This window comes from Marmota flaviventris, chromosome 3, assembly GCF_047511675.1.
Source record: "Marmota flaviventris isolate mMarFla1 chromosome 3, mMarFla1.hap1, whole genome shotgun sequence".
Classification (NCBI taxonomy): Eukaryota; Metazoa; Chordata; class Mammalia; order Rodentia; family Sciuridae; genus Marmota; species Marmota flaviventris.
The window spans coordinates 121,660,460-121,680,711 of record NC_092500.1 but is presented as its reverse complement, the minus strand read 5'-3'; the positions used below and the strand labels follow the sequence as shown (position 1 = coordinate 121,680,711).

The 20,252-nt window shown below is 49.7% G+C and overlaps 1 protein-coding gene across 1 annotated transcript in view; it reads right to left on the bottom strand.

Annotated features, from left to right (window-relative positions):
- The window catches only part of Prmt8 (protein arginine methyltransferase 8), a 94,532-nt gene that overhangs the window by 49,615 nt on the left and 24,665 nt on the right, over positions 1 to 20,252 (bottom strand). The window contains exon 2 of the mRNA XM_027951249.3: positions 2,369 to 2,554. Within this exon, the coding sequence (XP_027807050.1) occupies positions 2,369 to 2,554 (186 nt within the window). The remainder of the gene's footprint in view (positions 1 to 2,368; positions 2,555 to 20,252) is intronic.

Genomic DNA, 20,252 nt, shown 5'->3' with positions numbered 1-20,252 from the left:
TAAAGGAATTATAGAGATCAAAAATAGCCCAGAAGAGTGTGTTCCAAGTGCCAGAGGTGGCCCAGCAATTCAGAGCTGGGGACAGGCCAATCCAGAGAAAAGTGCAGCAGACAGTTAGAGGTGGGGGCAGAAGACAGGAGAAGGCTGGCTGGGGTACAGGTCGTGGTTGGCTGGTTTCTAGCAGGGAGACTTCCGGCTGGCCCAAGGGCAGGTGTTTGGGGCACTTGTCTTTCTTCACAGGAATGTGCCCTGAAATGGGTACCCAGAGCCACAGGCTCATTAGCATTTGTCACAAGTCATGCCCTTTAATTAGAGACAGGATCTTGAGGCGGGGTGGGGGAGATTTTGAGGTTCTCAGAGCTTCTCACAGGCCTAGAATAAGGCCCTGGGCACATCCCCAGGCCCCACACCGATGGTGAGCAGTGCAGTCCACCCACCTGTCCTGAGACGGCACTCAATCCCCTCCTGGGCAAGGACCCTCAGAAGTGAGCTCCAGGCCCAATTCCCTGGCCCACAGGCTCAGGCCTCATGGTCTTATGTAGAGGGCAGCTCTAACAAGCCGAAGCCTGAGCCTCCCTGGAGTAAATGAGGCTGAGCCCTGAGTCCAGAAGTAACTAAGGGGCCCCACCTGCACCCTCTACCTCCATGTGGGGCTGCCAAGGAACCAGCAGAAACAGATGAGTCCAGGAGAAACAAATGAGCGGTTTCCAGAGAGAGAGAGAAAGAATGAGGCCTGGCAGGGTGGTACACGTCTGTCATCCCAGTGGCCTGGGAGGCTGAGGCAGGAGGATTGAGGGTTCAAAGCCAGCCTCAGCAACTTAGCAAGGCCCTAAGCAACTGAGTGAAACTTAGTGAGACCCTGTCTCAAAAATTTTAAAAAATGTATAAAAAGGGTTGGGATGTGGTTCAGTGGTTAAGCACCCCTAGGCTCAATCCCTATTACCAAAGAAAGGGAATGAAGACAGAAGGAGACAGAGGCCGTAGGGCACAGTGGTCAGGAATGAAGTCCCTGGAGCCAAGTGCGGAAGTTTAATTTCTATCTCTTCTATCACTAGCTCGTGACCTTGTAAACAGATAATGAGAGCGGATTTGATTCTTAGGGTCCTCGGCCATCTGTAGAATGGGGGCAAACAATAATACCAGCCTCTCAGAGGCAACTGGAGAAATGAAGGAGCCAATCATACAAAATGCTTGGAACAACACCCAGCAGGCAGTAAGCGCTGGAATGTTTTTAAATGTTGGCTCTTCTTATTAAACACCTTCCTGCAATGGCTACAGGCAGAGCTTACAGCAGCCTCTAATTTGAAAATGCATTTGCATAGCAAGCCAACTTTTGTTTCTTTTCCAATGTTTTCTTCATACCATAAGAGGATCATGAAAATATTTCCTTCATAGGTTTTTATTGGGATTAAATGAAATGATACACTTAATGTACTTAGAACCATGACTGTGGCTTAGTAAGCACTCAATATATGCTAGCTGTTTACTGCCAGTAGCTTAAGAGTGTTAGGGATTATAACGGGCGGTGTAGAGTAGGGGCACCATCATGCCCACCCTGTGGCCAAGAAGCCTCTTGTTTGGAGGCTCTGTTCTGTTCCATGGCTAACAAGTTGACCCTGCTATGGTGGAAGATAGGCATTTAGATCTAAGAAATTCCAGAGCATCATCAGGCATCAGACCTGGGCCAGACGGCTGAGGACACTTCCCACATCTCTCCCCCTGGAGATATTCATCACTCTAAAGAAGGGACACCAGAGCCCAGAGCAATGATGCACGCCTGTAATCCCAGCAGTTCAGGAGGCTGAGATAGGAGGATTGCAAGTTCAAAGCCAGCCTCAGCAAAAACGAGGCACTAAGCAACTCAGTGAGACCCTGTCTCTAAATAAAAATACAAAATAGGGCTAGGGATGTGGCTCAGTGGTTGAAGGCCCCTGAGTTTAATCCCCAGTACCAAAATAAAAATTAAGAATGGACATCAGGACCTCCAGAAGGCCCTTTCAGCCTCAGGACTCTGGATGCAAGCACTTGAGCTCCTTGTAAGGACCAACACCATCCAGTCCATCCTGGGTGTCCAGGGATCGTGGCTGGGGAGAGACACGGGCACAGAATGTCAATCAAACAAGCCCTGAACGCCCCTCGCGCTCTGCCGGGCTGTGGAGCACACACTGGCTCGCACAGCTGGCCCGCTGCCGGCCTGACCCTGACCCCCGAGAAGCGCCCATGGGACCGAGAGGGTCAGGACCTGGAGACACTGTGAGGGTTCACTTCGTGTTGGTTCAGAGTCATGCTGCCCCTGAACAATGACAAGAAGGAAGGGCCAAGCGTGTCCCACCTGCCCTCTACCCCACCCCTGGCTTAGGACGTGTACCTCGTGGATCCCAAAGTGGGCGTAGGAGTCAAAATAATAATCTCGCGACGTCATCTCCTCTGGGTTCAGCAGCTTGGACATCTTGCCCCGTCCCGGGCAGCTGGGTTGAGTGGACACATGATGGACACATTGTGCAGGCTTGGGTGGGACGACGGGCTGTGGGGGCTGGGAGGGGGGACTGCTCACCTGAGGAGGAGAGAAGGAGAGCCGGTGTTAGCGGGTCCTGCCCTTGCATCTTTCACTCCTCTTCCTGTCCCCTCCCCCAGCCCTCTCCAGTCCTCCTCGGCAGGCATTCTGAAGGGCTGATGACCTCTTCCAGCTCCCTGGCAGTCAGATTGATGGCTGTGACTCACGGAGAGGTGGCAGGCTACTGATAAGTCAGATGACCTGGACTGAACCCAGGTCCAGCTCTTGCTAGCTAGGTGACCTGAGCTGATCTAGGCCTCAGTTTCCATATCTGTGAAATGGGGAGAACAAAATCTCCTTTAGATGTGAGTAGGAAACTCTCAATAAAGGGAAAGACAGCCACAGAGCACAGAGTGGTGCCTGAGAATGTGGTACCCAAGCCGAGGCTGTCTTGACCCCAGCTCTGTTATTCGCTAGCTGCTCTGGTTTGGGTGTGGTTTGTCCCTTGAGGGTCCCTGTGTCTGGAGGCTTAATCTCCAGTGTGGCAGTGTGAGAGAAAATGGAATCTGAAAGAGGCGGAGCCTCATGAGAGGTGATTGGATCATTGGGAGATGTCCTTGGAGGGAACAGACCTAGCTCTCTAGTGGGACCCTGCTTCATTCTCAAGAGGATCCTTATAAAAGAACAAGAATGGCCCTTCTCTGTTTTTCTGCTTCCTGTCTCATTAGGTGATCTCTCCCTCTTGCTCACACTCCCACCATTGTGATGCCACCCGCCATGAGGCCCCCACTAGAGCCCAGTAGAAGCTAGTGCCGCACTCTTGAGCCTCCAGAATTGTAAACCAAATAAACCTCTTTTCTTTACAAAACACCCAGCCTCAGGTATTTTGTTACAACACTACAAAACTGACTGCTATTTGTTGGCCTGAAAGTCATTTGTTACCATTATGACTCCATTTGTTCCTCAGTAAAATACAAATCATAATAAAGCCTGCCTGTAAGAACTGTCAAGGCCATTTGGATGAGTTTGTAGACATAAAGACTTTGTACACTTCCTGGAATGTAGGGAGTGCTTATTTATTTTGACTATTACTATTATTCTGATCACATAAATCATGTCCCCACTTATGTCTCAGTTTTCTCTTCCATAAACTGGGTCAGCTCAGACTTATTCTTAAGGGAAACAGAGGGATCCTAGAACACAGCAGATTAAAAAAATAAAAAATCCAAGGGATTCCATCCCTTCTCCTTGATGTGGTGCACTTGGCTCCAAGAATGTCCCATGTCCAGGGCTGGAGGAGTGAGCTGGGGTGGGGGGGGCGTGATGGTCCCATTTCCTGGTATATCTAGGCTACCACCTCTGGGAAATAAGCAGGCTTCCCAGTTTAGCAACATTGGATTTCAGGTCGACAAGATCCTGGGCAGGCTGGCTGAGAGGCAAGCGGGGCTGCCTCGTTAGAATGCAGCAGGTGTGCCCACTCTCGGCTTGGGATGCTGGTCACGGTCCCCGGGAGGCTAAAAATAGACTGTGTCAATTGTACACTCCCGTGCAGGCTGCAGAGTCACCTCTAAAGCCGAAGAAGTCTCAATGCATGTAGCTGACCCCAATATTGACTCCATTTAAATATATTAAGGAGAGAAAAACTCCTAACCCGTCCAGGATTGTCCACAGCAATGGTCATAGGGCCCAGCACCCTTAGCTGTCATTCACCTAATTCCTAGCTTCCCTTTTCCATGAGATCCCTGAGTCTCCTTCCCCAACAGCCACCTTATGAAGTATCTACCACACGCCACACATTGCATAATGCAAAGAGACAAACGAATTCGGGGGCCTTCAACTTCAATAGGTCTTGGGGACAAAGAGATGACTATCAGCCAATCACTGGTTCCAAAGGCTGCCATCCCATCTTGGCCTTCTGCAGAGAAAACTTGTCTTCTTCTAACTATGAGCTAATACATGAACTGTCTCCCAGAAGGCTGCGAGTCAGCAGGAAATAGTAATGACTTTCAATCTTAGGGCATTCAGCTATGTGGAGTGTGGCTTTTAATTCCACAAATACCTATTGCACTTCTGCTGTAGCAGGACACTAGGTGGATCCTGTGAAAGAAACAGACATATGGGAGCTGTAACCTCTAAAGACTCTTTTTTTTTTCTAGACCCTAAAACACGCAACAACTCCATAGAAGCTAGAATAAGGTGTAGCCTGAAAAAGAAGTTCAAGGAAATTGTTCAGAGGGTGCAAAAAGAGAAAGAATTTACTTTAACTCGGAGAGTCAGGAAATCCCGGGACAGCTGGCCACAGGGTAAGCTGGGGACCTTGGGTAGGTGGTGAGGGTGTGGGGGAATTCTGGGAGGAGAGGATGCTCAGGCAAATGGTGAAGGGGTGGGAAGGCAGTGAGCTTGTTGGGAGCAGCTTGGCTGCGATAGTGGGGGATTCATTCAGTTGAAAGAAAAATAAGGCCAGGTTAAGAGGTTGTGATGAAATACAGAAGGCCTCTTCACCTAGGGAGTTCTCTGTTTGAGCCCTACTTCAGGAAGATGGATACCAGAGCAGCATACAGGAGGAGACAGGAGGAGAAAGGAGGAGAGGGACTCGGGTAAGGGAGACCAGGGATGCATTTAGGAGGCTATTTTCAAAGTCCAGTCAAGACCTAATGAGAATCTGAACTGCTGGGTGGTAGAGGGGCTGCCCGCCAGGGAAGTGCAGAAAGAGAATCTACAGGAGTTGGCAACTGATGGAACGTGGGGGAGAGAGGGGAGCTGGAATCAGAGATGACTTCCACGTTTCAAGCCTGGGTGAGTAGGGAAATGGTGACATTAACAGAATAAGCAGGTCAGAGGGAAGAGCAGGTGGGGGTGGGGGAGACGATGAGTTTCAATTTGGATGTGTGGAGTCTGAAATGTCATCGAGTCCTGTAAGACAAGATGTCTAGCAAGCAGATATTAACACAGTGCCAGTCGATAAACACCAGGAACAAAATCGAAAGGCAAATGACAAACTGGGAAGTACACCCTCACGTGTGACAAAGGTTAATACCCTCTATATGGAGAGAGCTCCTAACACCCCCGTAAAGAAGAGAGGAACACTGCCAATTTAATGTGGACAAAGAGTCTTGTGCTGTATTCATGCAAGAATAAATATAAATGGCAAATTAACATGCAGGAAATAAAACACCTCACCAGCAGTCAGGTAAATTCAAAACAACAACAACAACAAAATGCAAGTGGTCCCCATAAAAACTGTGAGATTTGTTTAAAAAAAAAAAAAGCAGTTGCCCTCATCCACTTCCTGTGGGAATGTAAATAGGTCAAGACTTTTTGGAAGTCACTAAAAATTTTTTTTAAACACAGATCCTTTAACCCATAATTGCATTTTTAAAATTTATCTTAGAGTATTGTAATAATCATATATATGTAGTTACAAAAATTTCATGATGGTGTTGTCCATAATGGCAAAAAGTAGTTAACTTTGATGCTCCACAAAACAAAACTAATTAAATCGACGAGGGTGTTATTCCACAGTAGAATGTTATGCAGCCATTAAAAATGTCATGGGTAGAGTGTCTAATAACACAAAGATAGAGTGCAGTAAATTGTTGGTTGAAGATGACAAGCACAATAAGGAAAGACTGTGTGACTGCGTTTTAGCCACTAAAACCTGTTCCTGCCTGTGTGCGAAGAGGGCAGATTCAGAGAAGGCACCAGAACTGGCAGTGACTATTGCAGAGAGTTGGGCTAAGAACAATTAATTCTTTGTTCTTGTGCTTGCTTAATATTTTCTGAAACAGATGCCATTAATATGGTACCACTCTTTGTAAATAGCAAAGAATAATAATATTGAAAAAGAAAAGGCAAAAGTTATCCTAGATCTTTGGAGAGAAACTGAGGCTGGGACTCTGGTTTGGAAACTATTTCTGGGGATGGGGTCCTGAAAGTGTGCATGTGGGAGAGGCTCCAAGGGGAGGTGGGGAGTGGGAGTGAGGATGGGCCTAGGAGAGAAGCCAGAGTTACTGTCCTATGAGGACCTTGGAGTCACCTGGAGACCCAGGGAGAGAGGCGGGGGGACAGGGAGACAAACAACAAAGTGGGAAGGAGGTGTCCTCATTCCTCCAGCCCCGTGACTGACCCTCCCCTGAGAGCATGCAATCCAAGCCCTGTCCAGGAAAGGGCTCCAGGACCAAGTCGACCTTCATTCAGGACCCTCTGAGCCTCATCTACCCAGGGTGACAGTGAGCTCAGAAGGCAGTGCAGAGCCACCTTGAATGGTGTACATGAAGCTGGCCCCAATACTGACTCTATTTACATACGTTAAAAGAGAAAAACTCCTAGCTAGTCGAAGCATTGTGCGTGGTCAGGGTCACCAGGCCTCCTGCAACCCTTAGGGATCATTCAACTCTGATTCCATGAGCCCCTTTTCCATAGTCTCCTTCCCCAACAGCCAAATTACAAAGTATCTATTATGTGCCACACATTGTATTTTTCAGGCAAAGGGATGAATGGATTGGGGGAGATGGACTTCAATAGCCACAGGCCACAGAGACAAAGAGGTGACTGTCCCAGGCCAGTCTCTGTTCCCAAAGGCTGCCAGCCCAGCTCAGTCTCCTAGAGGAGACCTGTCCCTCTGTGCATGGGCTATTAGGTATGTCCTCTCCCAGAAGTCTTCTCTAGAGTAAGAAGGGGAAGTGGCCCAAGCATTCAGCTACAAATGTCTACTGAACACCTACCACAGAAAGGCAGTGTGCAGTTCCTGTGGAAGAAACAAGAGATGCTCAGGACCCCTATAGGTCACCATATAGACAAATAGGAACCAGTGTAGTAATCCAGACATCTACTATAAAAGATGGTTCCACTGCAGATGAAGGTCCTTGGAGGGGATCTGAAAACTTGGCTTTTGGCTTATCTGTCTGTCTACCCAGGGCCCTGGGAAGACTTGAAGAGCACAGGCAATGGTTTGGGCAATGCCCAAGGTCTCATCTGCGATATCAGAAGGCCCAGTTCCTCCCTGGGCCGCACTGGACAACCAGAGACTCACAACCAAGGAAGTCTTCAAACTTCAGACTATCTCGTATATGTTGAGAAGTCAGCAAAAGGTTTGGGAATCACACCAGGATGTGCAGCCCGACTCAATCCCACGCTCAGCACCTCTGTCTCCCTACAGTGGCACACACCCCAACACACCCCCAGGGCCCAAGCCCCTTCTCTCTGGACATTTTGCCACCCTGGAGTCCTGGTCCTGCCTGCTTCGCCTGCTGTCCAGTTTTGGTAGTTGTTTCTGCACGGTCACCTCTACCCTGGTCTTGCCCAAGCCACCCAGGACCCAGTGCGAGGAAAGGGCCCTGCCCTGCTCTCTCCCCACCTCCTCTGAGGGCCCAGCCTCGGGTGCTGCCATTTGCCGAAGGTCTGTGATCGTGATTGGCTGAGAATTACATCCCACTGGACGGCTTTGTGTCTTGCTGACCAGGACTGTCCCAACACTTGTCCTGCCTTCGGGGTGGATTTTCCAGGGGCCTCTTCAGCTAGGTGTTCTCCTAGTCTACACATTCCATTTTGGTGAACAGGCCTGGGCACCACAAAACACGGAGATAAAGGACATCGGAGCACAAAAGTTGGAGACCACAAAGATCATTTCCTGAGGAGGTGGCACTTGAAGGATGGGCGAGATTTCCCACACATGGGCGGGGACCCAGGAGAGCATTTTTGACCTAACCCACCTCCACTTGAAAAGGACAGCAGATGATGAAGGACGATGTTGAAGATGCCTATTGCTGACCGGGGCCCACTGTGCCAAGCACTTTCCAAGTGTCATTTCACGAAATCTTCATAATAATTCGATGAGGTGCTGAAATTTACAGACAAGAAAACTAAAGTTCCATGATATTTGAGTCATTTTCCAGAGCCCAGAGCTAGCAAGGAACAGAGCCAGAATGTAAACCAATGTCTGTTTGACACTGAAGCCCGCGCCCTTAACACTGGTGCTATGGCAAGCTCGGTTCAGCCCAACTGAGCTCAACTGAGTTACTGCGGGAGGCCAGGCCTTGTGCTGGGAAACGAGTGGCAAAGCTGGCCCAGGAAAGCAGCGACTGCCCAGAGCAAAGTGCTTCCATGAAACTAAGCTCCTACAGGCACTTCTCCAAGGTGGCTGAGTTTAAAAGGGAGCAGACAGTCGGCTCCAGGTTGCAGATGGGGAAACCGAGACCTGTGTAAGAAAAGCCAGAGGTAGATCTAGAAATGGAAATTTCAAGAAAGTAGGAAAGTGGTGGGGGCCCGGTGAGAAGAAAGAGGAGAGTGGAGAGGAGGGGCTTCTTTTAAAGGGGGAAGGTGAGATGCAGAGAGCAGAGAGAGGCCAGTACTTTCTGCGCCAGGCAGCTGAAGCTAACCCAAGCCCTTTGGGCTATAAATGGCTCCTACTGGCACCAGCCCAAGCTGTAAAACATTTTTTTTCCTGAGAACAAGAGGCTCCACTAGAGGAGCCAAATCCTGCTCTGTTCTCCAAATGTCAAGAGAGCTTTTTCTAACCCAAGCCATTCATCCGCAGCAGTGGCCTGCCTGCCTGGAGGCCCCGAGGTGGGAAGAGAGAGGACAGGATGGCAGGAGCTGGGACACTGCAGAGGAGCAGAGGAGGGGTGGGCCTCACCTGCCCGCCCCCCAACTGCCTTCGCTCTCTCCTCCCACCCTGTCCTTGCAGCCAGCCCTTCCACCAGCATTGCCCTGGACACTCACTGCACCCTGTCACTCCCCGACGTGTATGCACGAGGCTGTGATCTGAACTTGGCCCTTGTCCTTGGTACTCACATAAAGAGTTAGCTCGACGAGCACCATCTGTCTGTCTGTAGACACCAGAATTTTACACAAAGAACATTGTAATGGTGTGACGCCAGGCAGGGTTCTATAGGGCCGTTGGACCTCTCCTACTACCCAAGATCACATGGCAAATAAGTAGTTTTCACCTCTGCCTTTGGCCAAAGAGGACTCGAGTTCCACCTTCCTATCTGCTCTCCTTCACCCGTGTTTCTTGTCATCTGGGTACAGAAAGGGGCCCCACAAAGTCATCTTGAAGTCCCCCATGCCCCGCCTCCACTGGTGGAAGCAGCATGTTTTATCAAGTAGCTCTAGTCCACTGCCTCTTACCCGGGGTGCAGAACCCCAAGAGTCTAGGGTAAGTCCGGTGCAGCTGGTCCTGCATATCTCTGCTGTCCTCTTGCACTTGGCCAGCAGGGCTCTCCAGCTTGCTCCAGCTCATTTACCAAGAGTCATCCTCAGGACTCCTAATGCCTCTAGAGTGGGCTTCTTAGGCACAGACCCTCTCCAGATGTCCCTACCATAAATACAGGGGCTAAGGCAGCTACTGCTGCCTGCCACTGAGTGTCAGCTACTGTCATCCATTTGTCTTTCCTGTTAACAGTGTCTCTGTCCGTAATTCTGGTATCTTGACAGAGCCCATCGTCATGTACTGTTTTGTGACCTTGGAGTCAAGACCCCTCAAGGCTGCACTTCCTGGAAGCCCCTTCTCTCAGGTGCTCTCACCCACCACTCTCAGTCCCCACCTTCCCGCTCTCCTGAGTACACTGTTTGGGAAGTGCTGAGCCAGGATTCATGAAGGGGCCTGGGGCTGTGGTTCTCAAAGTGTGATCCAGGGACCAACAGCATCAACATACTTGGGGGTTTGTAAGAAATGCAAATGTCAGGGCTGGAGTTGTAGCTCAGTGGTAGAGCGCTTCCTCCTCATGCATGAGGCACTGGGTTCCATCCTCAGCACATAAAAATAAATAAATAAAATAAAGATATTGTGTCCATCTACAACTAAAAGAAAGAAAGAAAGAAAGAAAGAAAGAAAAATTGCAAATGTCTAGGCTTTATCAGAAACCTCCAAGTCAGAAACTCTGGAGTGGGGCCCAGCAATCTGTGCTCAGCAAGCCCCCCAGGGGACTTCCATACACTACTCAGTTTGAGAATCACTGGTCTAAACTGGCGCTGCCCACACTGTACTACTCCACAGAATAGTCCCTCCAAGAAAGTGTTCCATGGACAGGTACATTGGTGCAGATAAGCTGAAGAGATTTCTTCTTTGTGATACTTCTAAGCCTTTCATTTGCTAAAATAAATTGGAAATCTCCAAGCAGGAATGAGGGTGTCTGGTGCCACCAAATTTATGGCTGTGGCACTCTTTTTTACTAAGAAATCTATCAACATGCTAGAAACTAATGTTCCGAGGGAAACAATCTGGGCTCTGACTGAGAACAGTTTCTGTAATCCAATCTCTATCAAACATTGTGGGGTGGCTTTCAGGCCCACTCCAGATGAATGGGATCAGAACGAATGGGGTGAACCCTACAATGTGCAGGTTCACCAAGGTCCCTGGGTGATGCCTACGAACTCTGGTCCTGACAGTGCTGAGGAAGGCCCCAGCCTTTTCCATTCCCTTGCAACCCCCTGAGCTCAGATGCAGCCCTCGGATGCCCACCTGGCACTGTCTGGGTACTGCTAAGATTCCCACACTGCATCAGGGCCAGCCAAGGTCCCCTGGAAGAGAGACAGCCAAAGATTCCAGAAAGCATTTTAGCTCTAATGGAAGAAGATCAGGGATCAGTTTGGGTTCTGCCATTCTCAGGCTTTGTGACCTTGGCCAGTTCCTAACTCACAGTCACTACCAGAGTTCAGTTTGAAGGCAGCCCCAGCAGGCTTCCATGTGCTGTGCCCCGGTACTTCCTGTCAGCCCCTGGCTGTCTCTTTGTGGTACAACAGCAATGCCTACCTCATATCAAAATGGCTCAGCTCCCACACAACACTCCTCTGTCTCCTGGATCAGTAACTGCTGGGAAGGCGTCTCTTGGATTTGTTGGACCTGACCTATTTTTTAAATAAACTGGGGCTGTTTTCCACTATTAGTCACTTTTCTCCCAAGCCTCCATGTATTAAATTTTCTTTCTATATCCTCAGATATTTGGGTTGCAAAGAGATGTCAGGTTAATTGGATATTTGGCTCCTGGCTCTTCCTCTTTAACGGGCTTTAAGAGCAGGCTTCCCTGTGTGTCCCCCTCCCCTTTGTCCCTCTTCCTGCCCCAAGGTAGCAGGATCCTCTCTCTCCTTGGACTGGAAGAAGGTTGCTGAGCACTTGGCTTCCCTCTCTGGTCGCCTTTACAGGCAGACATGCAGAGAGACAGTTTCCTCTCACCCCTCACCTCACTGGCATTAGGCTACTCTTTTAGTTACAGATTCAAGTCACATGATCCCTGGGGGATCTGGGCTGGACTCTCATTTCCCCAGCCTGAGGACATCAGCAGAGATGTCTGTCCTGTACCCTCTTCCTCAATATGTAGACAGAACACCTGTGCATTCTGCTCCTGGTTCTCTTGTCTCTGTTCATATCCCTATGCAAAAGCCACTGAAACTCTCTGACCCTCAGCTTCCTCTTCTGTCAGATGGCAAAAAACTATATGTTCCATCTCTTGCATGGGCTATTATGAGGACTGAAAGATTCTGAGCAAACATTCAGAGGAAATGCTAAAATGTGATACAGGGACATGAGAAGTCCAATTCTCACCATGTGATCCATGTCATGGTGCTAATTTTGGAGACTCTCTGGGCCCTTTGCTGGAACAGGGCACAGTGGCTTTGGCTGCCCTTAGAGTTGCTTGACCCCGCTCCTCACCCTCCATAGTGTCCACTCTAGGCTTTAGCTCTGCCCCACCTCCCTCTGAAGCTGCCTGAGTGTGATGGGATTGATTTCCGCAGGATGGGGCCAAACTTGGAAAGGAAATACTTTCTCAAACCACTGACACCTGGGTCTGTCCTGCTCCTATTCCGAATCCGGTGGCACCTGCTGGTCTAACACTACTGATTATTATCTGTTTTGTTTTACAGAAAAATTCTCACACAAATTATCTCACAACTCTAGGTGTTACCTGCACAAAAAGAAGTAAATTCTTTCAGACTTGTAACCAGGTCTTCTGTGTCTCTGCTTCCCCTCAATACTTGGCATAGGTCTGAGAACTCAATAAAGATGTGTTGATCACAGGCTCACCATTGCTCTTCAGAGATATATTGTGAAAGTAGAGTTGGGCATGGTGGTGCACACCTGCAATCCCAGCAGCTCGGGAGGCTGAGGCAGGAAGAGCGAGAGTTGGAAGCCAGCTTTAGCGACTTAGTGAGGCACTAAGCAACTCGGTGATATTCTGTCTCGAAAAAAATAATAAATAAAATAAAATAGAAAAGGCTGGGGATGTGTCTTAGTTATTAAATGTCCCTGGGTTCAATCCCCAGTGCCAAAAAAGGAAAAGAAAAGATAAAAAGAAAGAGAAAAGGCAGCTCCTGGCCACCACGCAACCAGAGAACTTTCAGTGAGAGGGTAATGAGGTGGCAGGAAGATAGAAAAACCTGAGAAGAATAATCATCAGAATGCCAGTAATGCTCCAAACCCTTTGAAGTGTTCGACAGTACTCCAATTGTCTTTATGGAGAAGTGTCTCATCTCCTAGGATTTCAAGAAGAAGGAAATACTTTGCAAATATAGATTCCATTTATGAAGACTCCGCCGTGTAGATGACAAGAGGCTTCGAATACAGACTTAGTGTATTTGTTAGGCATTTTTTTCAAGCAATCTCTTCACACTCAAGTAGTGCAAGACTTCCCTTCAGGTAACGATGGTGCCATGACTCAAAGAAGCTGGCTGCCCAGGTCAGCCCACACAGCATGGCTGGCCAGCAGCCAGGAGGTCACCCCTCACCGCTGTCAGGCACCATCGCCAGGCCATTAAGCTTGTGGCTGGAGGAAAAATGAGCTCCAAAGTCGTGTGGTAAGACAGAAGGAGAACCACAAGTTGCTGACCGACTCATCTAGATCCTCACCTGGTTTCCATGGATTCCTCCAGCAAACCTATGTACTCCAAATATATTTCCACCATGATTCTAAGAAGAAATGAATGACTCCTTTAATCAGAAATTCTGATGCAAATACTCACTGAAAACACTGACATTTCAGCTAAAAGGGAATCATGTCAGCTATTGGGTAATATGCAGGTCTATTCCAGAGGTGGTCTCAAGTTAACCATATAGATTCCAGGATTATGGATATTTTAAGTGCTCCCAGGTGATTCCAGCAATCAGTTAAAAAGAAAGAAAAAAAAAAATGTCAGAACTAGCAGTTCTCAAGACAGTGAATACTGGACAGTGAAAGATAGTGATCCTTGAAAGTGGCCAGCAAGGTGAATCCTATGATTGCCCCAGCTGCCAGCCTGGAAAGAGTGCCCAAGTTACAGCATCAGATCCACGCGGAACCCAGTGATCCCTGCTGGTAGAAGAGATGGAGATGGAATCTGAGGACAGCACGGCAGCTAATGTTTGCAAAGCAGAGTCCTGGAGAGCAGAACGCCATTCTTCACAGCGCAGTCTGAAGCGTTCTGTAGCGTGCCCCTCAAAGTCTTCAGCTAAGACTAGCTCAATAGAGATAGTCACTGGGAGGATGCGAATCAAATTGAACCCCACACCTGAATAATCTACCTAAGGTCAGGAAAGGAGCTCCTGAAAGGATAGAACGGCTAATTCAGAGCACCCACAGGGTGCTGCAGAGATTCCCACACAATGTCAGAACAAGCCCAGGACCCCTGGGAGAGAGATGGAGGTTCCAGAAAGCACTTTAGCTCTAACAGCAGAAGGTCAGGCATCAGTTTGGTCTCCACCACCTTCAGACTATGTGATCTTGGCCAGTCTCTGACCAGCAGTTACTATCAGGGTCCCGGCGTCGCTCTACTTGAAGAGGGTCCCTGGTGGGCTTTGATGCACTGTGTCCCTCAGGAGATGTGGTTTTGTGTTTTTTTTTTTTTTGGCGGGGGGGGGGGGGGGCGCGGTTATTTTCTCCTCAATAGTGAAAAATAATCCCTAGACTAAAACAATATTTAAAAGCAAAACCTGAAAAAGATTAAATGGTCCAAGTAGTTCAACTGCTTCCCAGAAAAAATCTTAGACATATAAAACATCTAAAAACATCTAGCACCCAACAAAGTAAAATCCACAATGTCTAGCATCCAGTCAAAAATTACCAGGCTTGCAAAGAGACATGAAAATAATATCTAAAATATCTACAATAAGGAGAAAACCAATAACCTACAAGTGCTTTAATATTACTGAAGGTAGATTATAATAATAATAACATATACACACATATATCACCTTGCTTGCCGTGTGTGTGTGTGTGTGTGTGTAGTCACTTTATAAAAACAAAAATATGGATTTTCCTCAAAAAAGGCAGAAAAAGAATAAAGGCAGTGATATAAAAACAAATAGCAAGACAGTAGGTTTAAACCCAACTGCACAAATAATTACATTAAATGTAGTGGTAAAAACATCTCAATTAAAAGGCAGAAGCTGTCATATTAGATTTAAAAAGCTACCATATGCCTCCCGATTTGAAACTTACTTTACATATTTAAAAAGTTTCAAAGTAAAAGGATAAAAAGATACATGGTGTTAATTCTAATTAAAGGAAAGATAGAATATCTATGTTAATATCAACTTCAGAGCAAATAATATTTTCAGGAAAAAAAAAGGAGGTAATTTCATAATGATCACTCACCAAAAGGACTTAATAATCCCAAATATCTATTGCATAATGAAAGAGCTAGAAAACATATGAAGCAAGAATCAATAGAGCGAGTCACTGGGAGAATGCAAATCAAAACTACATTGAGGGCTGGTAAAGTAGCTAAATGGGAGAGGGCTTCCCTGGCATGGGCACAGTCCTGGGTTTGATCCGCAGCATGGGAAAAAACCTATAGTAAGATACAATCTCCCATCCAAAACATGACTAATACATATTTACATATTTTTTTTAAAAAAAACAGAAAACAACAAGTGCTGGCAAGGATGTAGGGAAATTGGAAACCTTGCATGTTGTTGGTGTAAATGTGAAATGGTACAGCCGCTGTAGGAAACAGCACAGTCGTTCCTCAAAAAAAATGAAAAATTGAACTAACTTATGATGCTGTGATTCCATTTCTAGGTTTTAAACTCAAAATAATTGAAAGCAGATTCTCAAAGAGATATACGTACACTCTTGTTCACATCAGCTTTCTTCACAAAACTTGGAAATAAACCAAGGATCCGTTGAGGAGTAGGTAAAACCTGACAGGTGCACACAGTGGAGTATTATCCAACCTTAGGAGCAAGGAAATCCTGGCAAGTGCTACAGCGTGGATGAAACTGGGAAAATTATGCTAAGTGCAATAAGCCATTCACAAAAGTCGAATATGGTGGGATTCCACCTGAGGGACACTTGGAATTGTCCAGACCATAATTGTCCATAAAGAAGACAGAAAATTGAATAGTGGTTGCTAAAGGCCAGGGGGAGGAGGACAGGAGAATTAGGTTCCAGGAGTACACAGCATTTAGGTTTTGCAAGATAAAGAAAGTCCTGGAGGTGGATGGTAGTGATGGTTGCACACACTCTGAATACACCTAATGCCACTAAAATGTACACCTGAAAATGGTTAAGATGGTAAATTTTAGGTCGTATGCCTTTTTGCCAAAAGTTTTTAAAATGGAGAGAAATATGTGATCAAATCACAAAGAAAAATAGCCAAATCTGATGATTTTGATTGTCTAAAGCTAAAATAGGCAATCCTTGGACTTCAAGCCTTCAAAATGAAGAACTGTTGGTTCCCATCCCATCACTTCCCAAACTCCCCAATTAAGAATTTGAAGCACCCCTCTGTTAAATAAACACCTCACTGTGAGCCCACTCTTCAGGTCCTTTCACTCCTAAAAGGAAAGTACATTTTAATCATTGCTGGAAAAGAGAGAGAAGAAAGACAAACCCAAAAGACCATTTCCCCAGGACTATCTGTGGGTGCTGAACCTGGGAACGGAAGTATAGGTAAGCAAAGGGAAGCCCTGTGCTAAAAGGAGGAGCAGGAAAGTCCAGAGCCAAGGGCCATCTCCTCGAAACTCTGGGTTCTACACTTACATCCAACCTCCCGCCACCTCTGCACCTGCTCCCGCACTTTGGCCCCTGTCCCCCTGGCCTTCGCTCTGCTCCCTGAACACACCCAGGCTCACCTCCACTGAAGGCCTTTGCCCCAGTGGTCTCCCCACGTGTTGGAAGGCTTCACTTTTCTCCTCACTTGGTTTCTATTCCATTGTCACCTCTCCCCACTGCCCTCTCTGCAAACATCCCCGCCTCCGTCACATTCTGCTTCCGTACCTGCCTTATTTTTTCCGGCATTTCAGTTCCTGACACTGTTTTATATATTTGTTTATTGTCTGTCTCTCCCATCAAATGAAAGCTCTTACCAGTACTGGCAGGATCAGGCTCTCCGCTACCATAATACCAGTTGACAGAGCTGAGCCTGGATTGAGTGGGTGTTCAGTAAATGTGTGTTGGACACATGAATGGATGAGCAGATGAATGGACGGATGGATCCCTTAACTAAGAGGCTTGGGGGGCTGATGCAAGGATAAGAAGCACAGTGAAACTGGAACGGAGAGTCATCCTTGGAGACACACTCTCAGCCTGGGCCAGGAGCTCCACAAGAGAGCCCACATGGTACCTAAGGACAGAAGGTGCATCATCCGTGCCCCAGTTAGACTGTGGACCCACAGCATGGAAGAAGGCTGGGTGCTCCAGAGCCCAGGAACACAAGATCAGCCCTTGGCAGCCATTTGACCCAAGAGGCTAGCTGGAGCTACCAGAGCCCCCACTGAAAAGTTCATGTTCATCAGCAAAGTTTTCAAGCCTCTCCCCACCGTGATCTGAGCCCCACCAACTCCTCAAGCTCCTTTTCAGGCTTCTCCCCTCCTCCAATGCTGCTCCATCCTACCGCCCTTTGCTGCGCCCCCTCAGTCCCTTAAAAGTCTCCTGGCCTTTGTTCCTGCTGCTTCCCTGCCTCAAGCCTTACTTCCCACCCACCTGCCAAAGCCCTCTCCTGGACAGCTTCACCAAGTCTTCCAGGAGGCCCAGCTGACCTTCCCTGTGGCAACTCTACTTTGATCACCTTTCGTTCATGAAGAAATCAATCACAGAACAGAAAAGGCCCAGTGGCCCAGGGCGGAACAGAGCTTCCAATCACTCCTGCAAGGTAGGCGGGCCTGCGACCCACTGGCAGAAGAGGAGCAGCCGCCTGCTGAGAGGCTGAGCCGCCCCCTCCCCCTGCGCCAGCATAGTAGAGGGAACTGGGACCAAAGACGGAGCAGGCCCAGCGGCCTGCTGAGGGGCAGAGCCGCCCCCCACCCCCTCGCCTGCCAGGTAGGGGAAGGGTGACCACCGACAGAAAAGGCCCAGTGGCCCAGGGCGGGACAGAGCTTCCAATCACTCCTGCAAGGTAGGCGGGCCTGCGACCCACCGGCAGAAGAGGAGCAGCCGCCTGCTGAGAGGCTGAGCCGCCCCCTCCCCCTGCGCCAGCATAGTAGAGGGAACTGGGACCAAAGACAGAGCAGGCCCAGCGGCCTGCTGAGGGGCAGAGCCGCCCCCCACCCCCCTCGCCTGCCAGGTAGGGGAAGGGTGACCACCGACAGAAAAGGCCCAGTGGCCCAGGGCGGGACAGAGCTTCCAATCACTCCTGCAAGGTAGGCGGGCCTGCGACCCACCGGCAGAAGAGGAGCAGCCGCCTGCTGAGAGGCTGAGCCGCCCCCTCCCCCTGCGCCAGCATAGTAGAGGGAACTGGGACCAAAGACAGAGCAGGCCCAGCGGCCTGCTGAGGGGCAGAGCCGCCCCCCACCCCCCTCGCCTGCCAGGTAGGGGAAGGGTGACCACCGACAGAAAAGGCCCAGTGGCCCAGGGCGGGACAGAGCTTCCAATCACTCCTGCAAGGTAGGCGGGCCTGCGACCCACCAGCAGAAGAGGAGCAGCCGCCTGCTGAGAGGCTGAGCCGCCCCCTCCCCCTGCGCCAGCATAGTAGAGAGAACTGGGACCAAACACAGAGCAGGCCCAGCAGCCTGCTGAGGGGCAGAGCCGCCCCCCACCCCCCTCGCCTGCCAGGTAGGGGAAGGGTGACCACCGACAGAAAAGGCCCAGTGGCCCAGGGCGGGACAGAGCTTCCAATCACTCCTGCAAGGTAGGCGGGCCTGGGACCCACCGGCAGAAGAGGAGCAGCCGCCTGCTGAGAGGCTGAGCCGCCCCCTCCCCCTGCACCAGCATAGTAGAGGGAACTGGGACCAAAGACAGAGCAGGCCCAGCGGCCTGCTGAGGGGCAGAGCCGCCCCCCACCCCCCTCGCCTGCCAGGTAGGGGAAGGGTGACCACCGACAGAAAAGGCCCAGTGGCCCAGGGCGGGACAGAGCTTCCAATCACTCCTGCAAGGTAGGCGGGCCTGCGACCCACCGGCAGAAGAGGAGCAGTCGCCTGCTGAGAGGCTGAGCCGCCCCCTCCCCCTGCGCCAGCATAGTAGAGAGAACTGGGACCAAACACAGAGCAGGCCCAGCAGCCTGCTGAGGGGCAGAGCCGCCCCCCACCCCCCTCGCCTGCCAGGTAGGGGAAGGGTGACCACCGACAGAAAAGGCCCAGTGGCCCAGGGCGGGTCAGAGCTTCCAATCACTCCTGCAAGGTAGGCGGGCCTGAAACCCACTGGCAGAAGAGGAGCAGCCGCCTGCTGAGAGGCTGAGCCGCCCCCTCCCCCTGCACTGGCATAGTAGACGGAACTGGGACCAATCACAGAGCAGGCCCAGCGGCCTGCTGAGGGGCAGAGCCGCCCCCCACCCCCCTCGCCTGCCAGGTAGGGGAAGGGTGACCACCGACAGAAAAGGCCCAGTGGCCCGTGGCGGGACAGAGCTTCCAATCACTCCTGCAATGTAGGCGGGCCTGCGACCCACCGGCAGAAGAGGAGCAGCGGCCTGCTGAGAGGCAGAGCCGCCCCCTCCCCCCCGCGCCTGCAAGGTAATCGGAACTGAGACCACCATCAGAACAGGTCAGACCTGCAACCGAGAGACAGAACAGGCCCAGTGGCCTGAGGAAGGGTAGAGCCGCCCCCCCCCCACGCCTGCAAAGTAGGCGGACCTGCGACCCACTGGCAGTACAGCCCCAGAGGCCTGCAGAGGGGCAGTGCCGCTGCCTGCGCCTGCAAAGTAGGCAGAACGGCGACCACCGACAGAACAAGCCTAGCGGCCCGCAGAGGGACAGAGCCGCCGCCCGCGCCTGCAAGGACGGCGGACCTGCTACCGACTGGCAGAGCAGGCCCAGCGGCCTGCCGGCGTGGTAGGCACATTGCCCCAATTGGCGGAGGGGCAGAGCCGCCGCCCGTGCCTGCGAGGGAGACTTTGCAACTATACAAGACCAGTATAAAGATATAGGGGGAAAATTCAATAGCACAACAGTTTCACCAAGAAGAAAGGAACGCGAACAGTATGAAGAGACAAGGAAAGAAAGGACCACAAGCATTGCAGGTCAACTCAACTTTAGAAGAGGTAATAGCTGCAGCTGATGGAATGTCAGATAAAGAATTCAGGATATACATGCTTCAGATGATCTGGAGTCTCAAGGAAGACATCAGACAGCAAAATCAGACAATGAAAGATCACTTCAACAATGAATTACATAAACAAATCCAAGAAGCAAAAGATCAACTATACAGGGAAATAGAGGTTATAAAAAACAAACAAACAGAAATCCTAGAAATGCAGGAAGCAATAAGCCAACTTAAAAACTCAATTGAGAATACTACCAGCAGAGTAGAACACTTAGAAGACAGAACATCAGACAATGAAGATAAAGTATTTCAACTTGAAAAGAACATAGACAGCTCAGCAAGACTGTTAAGAAACCATGAGCAGAACATCC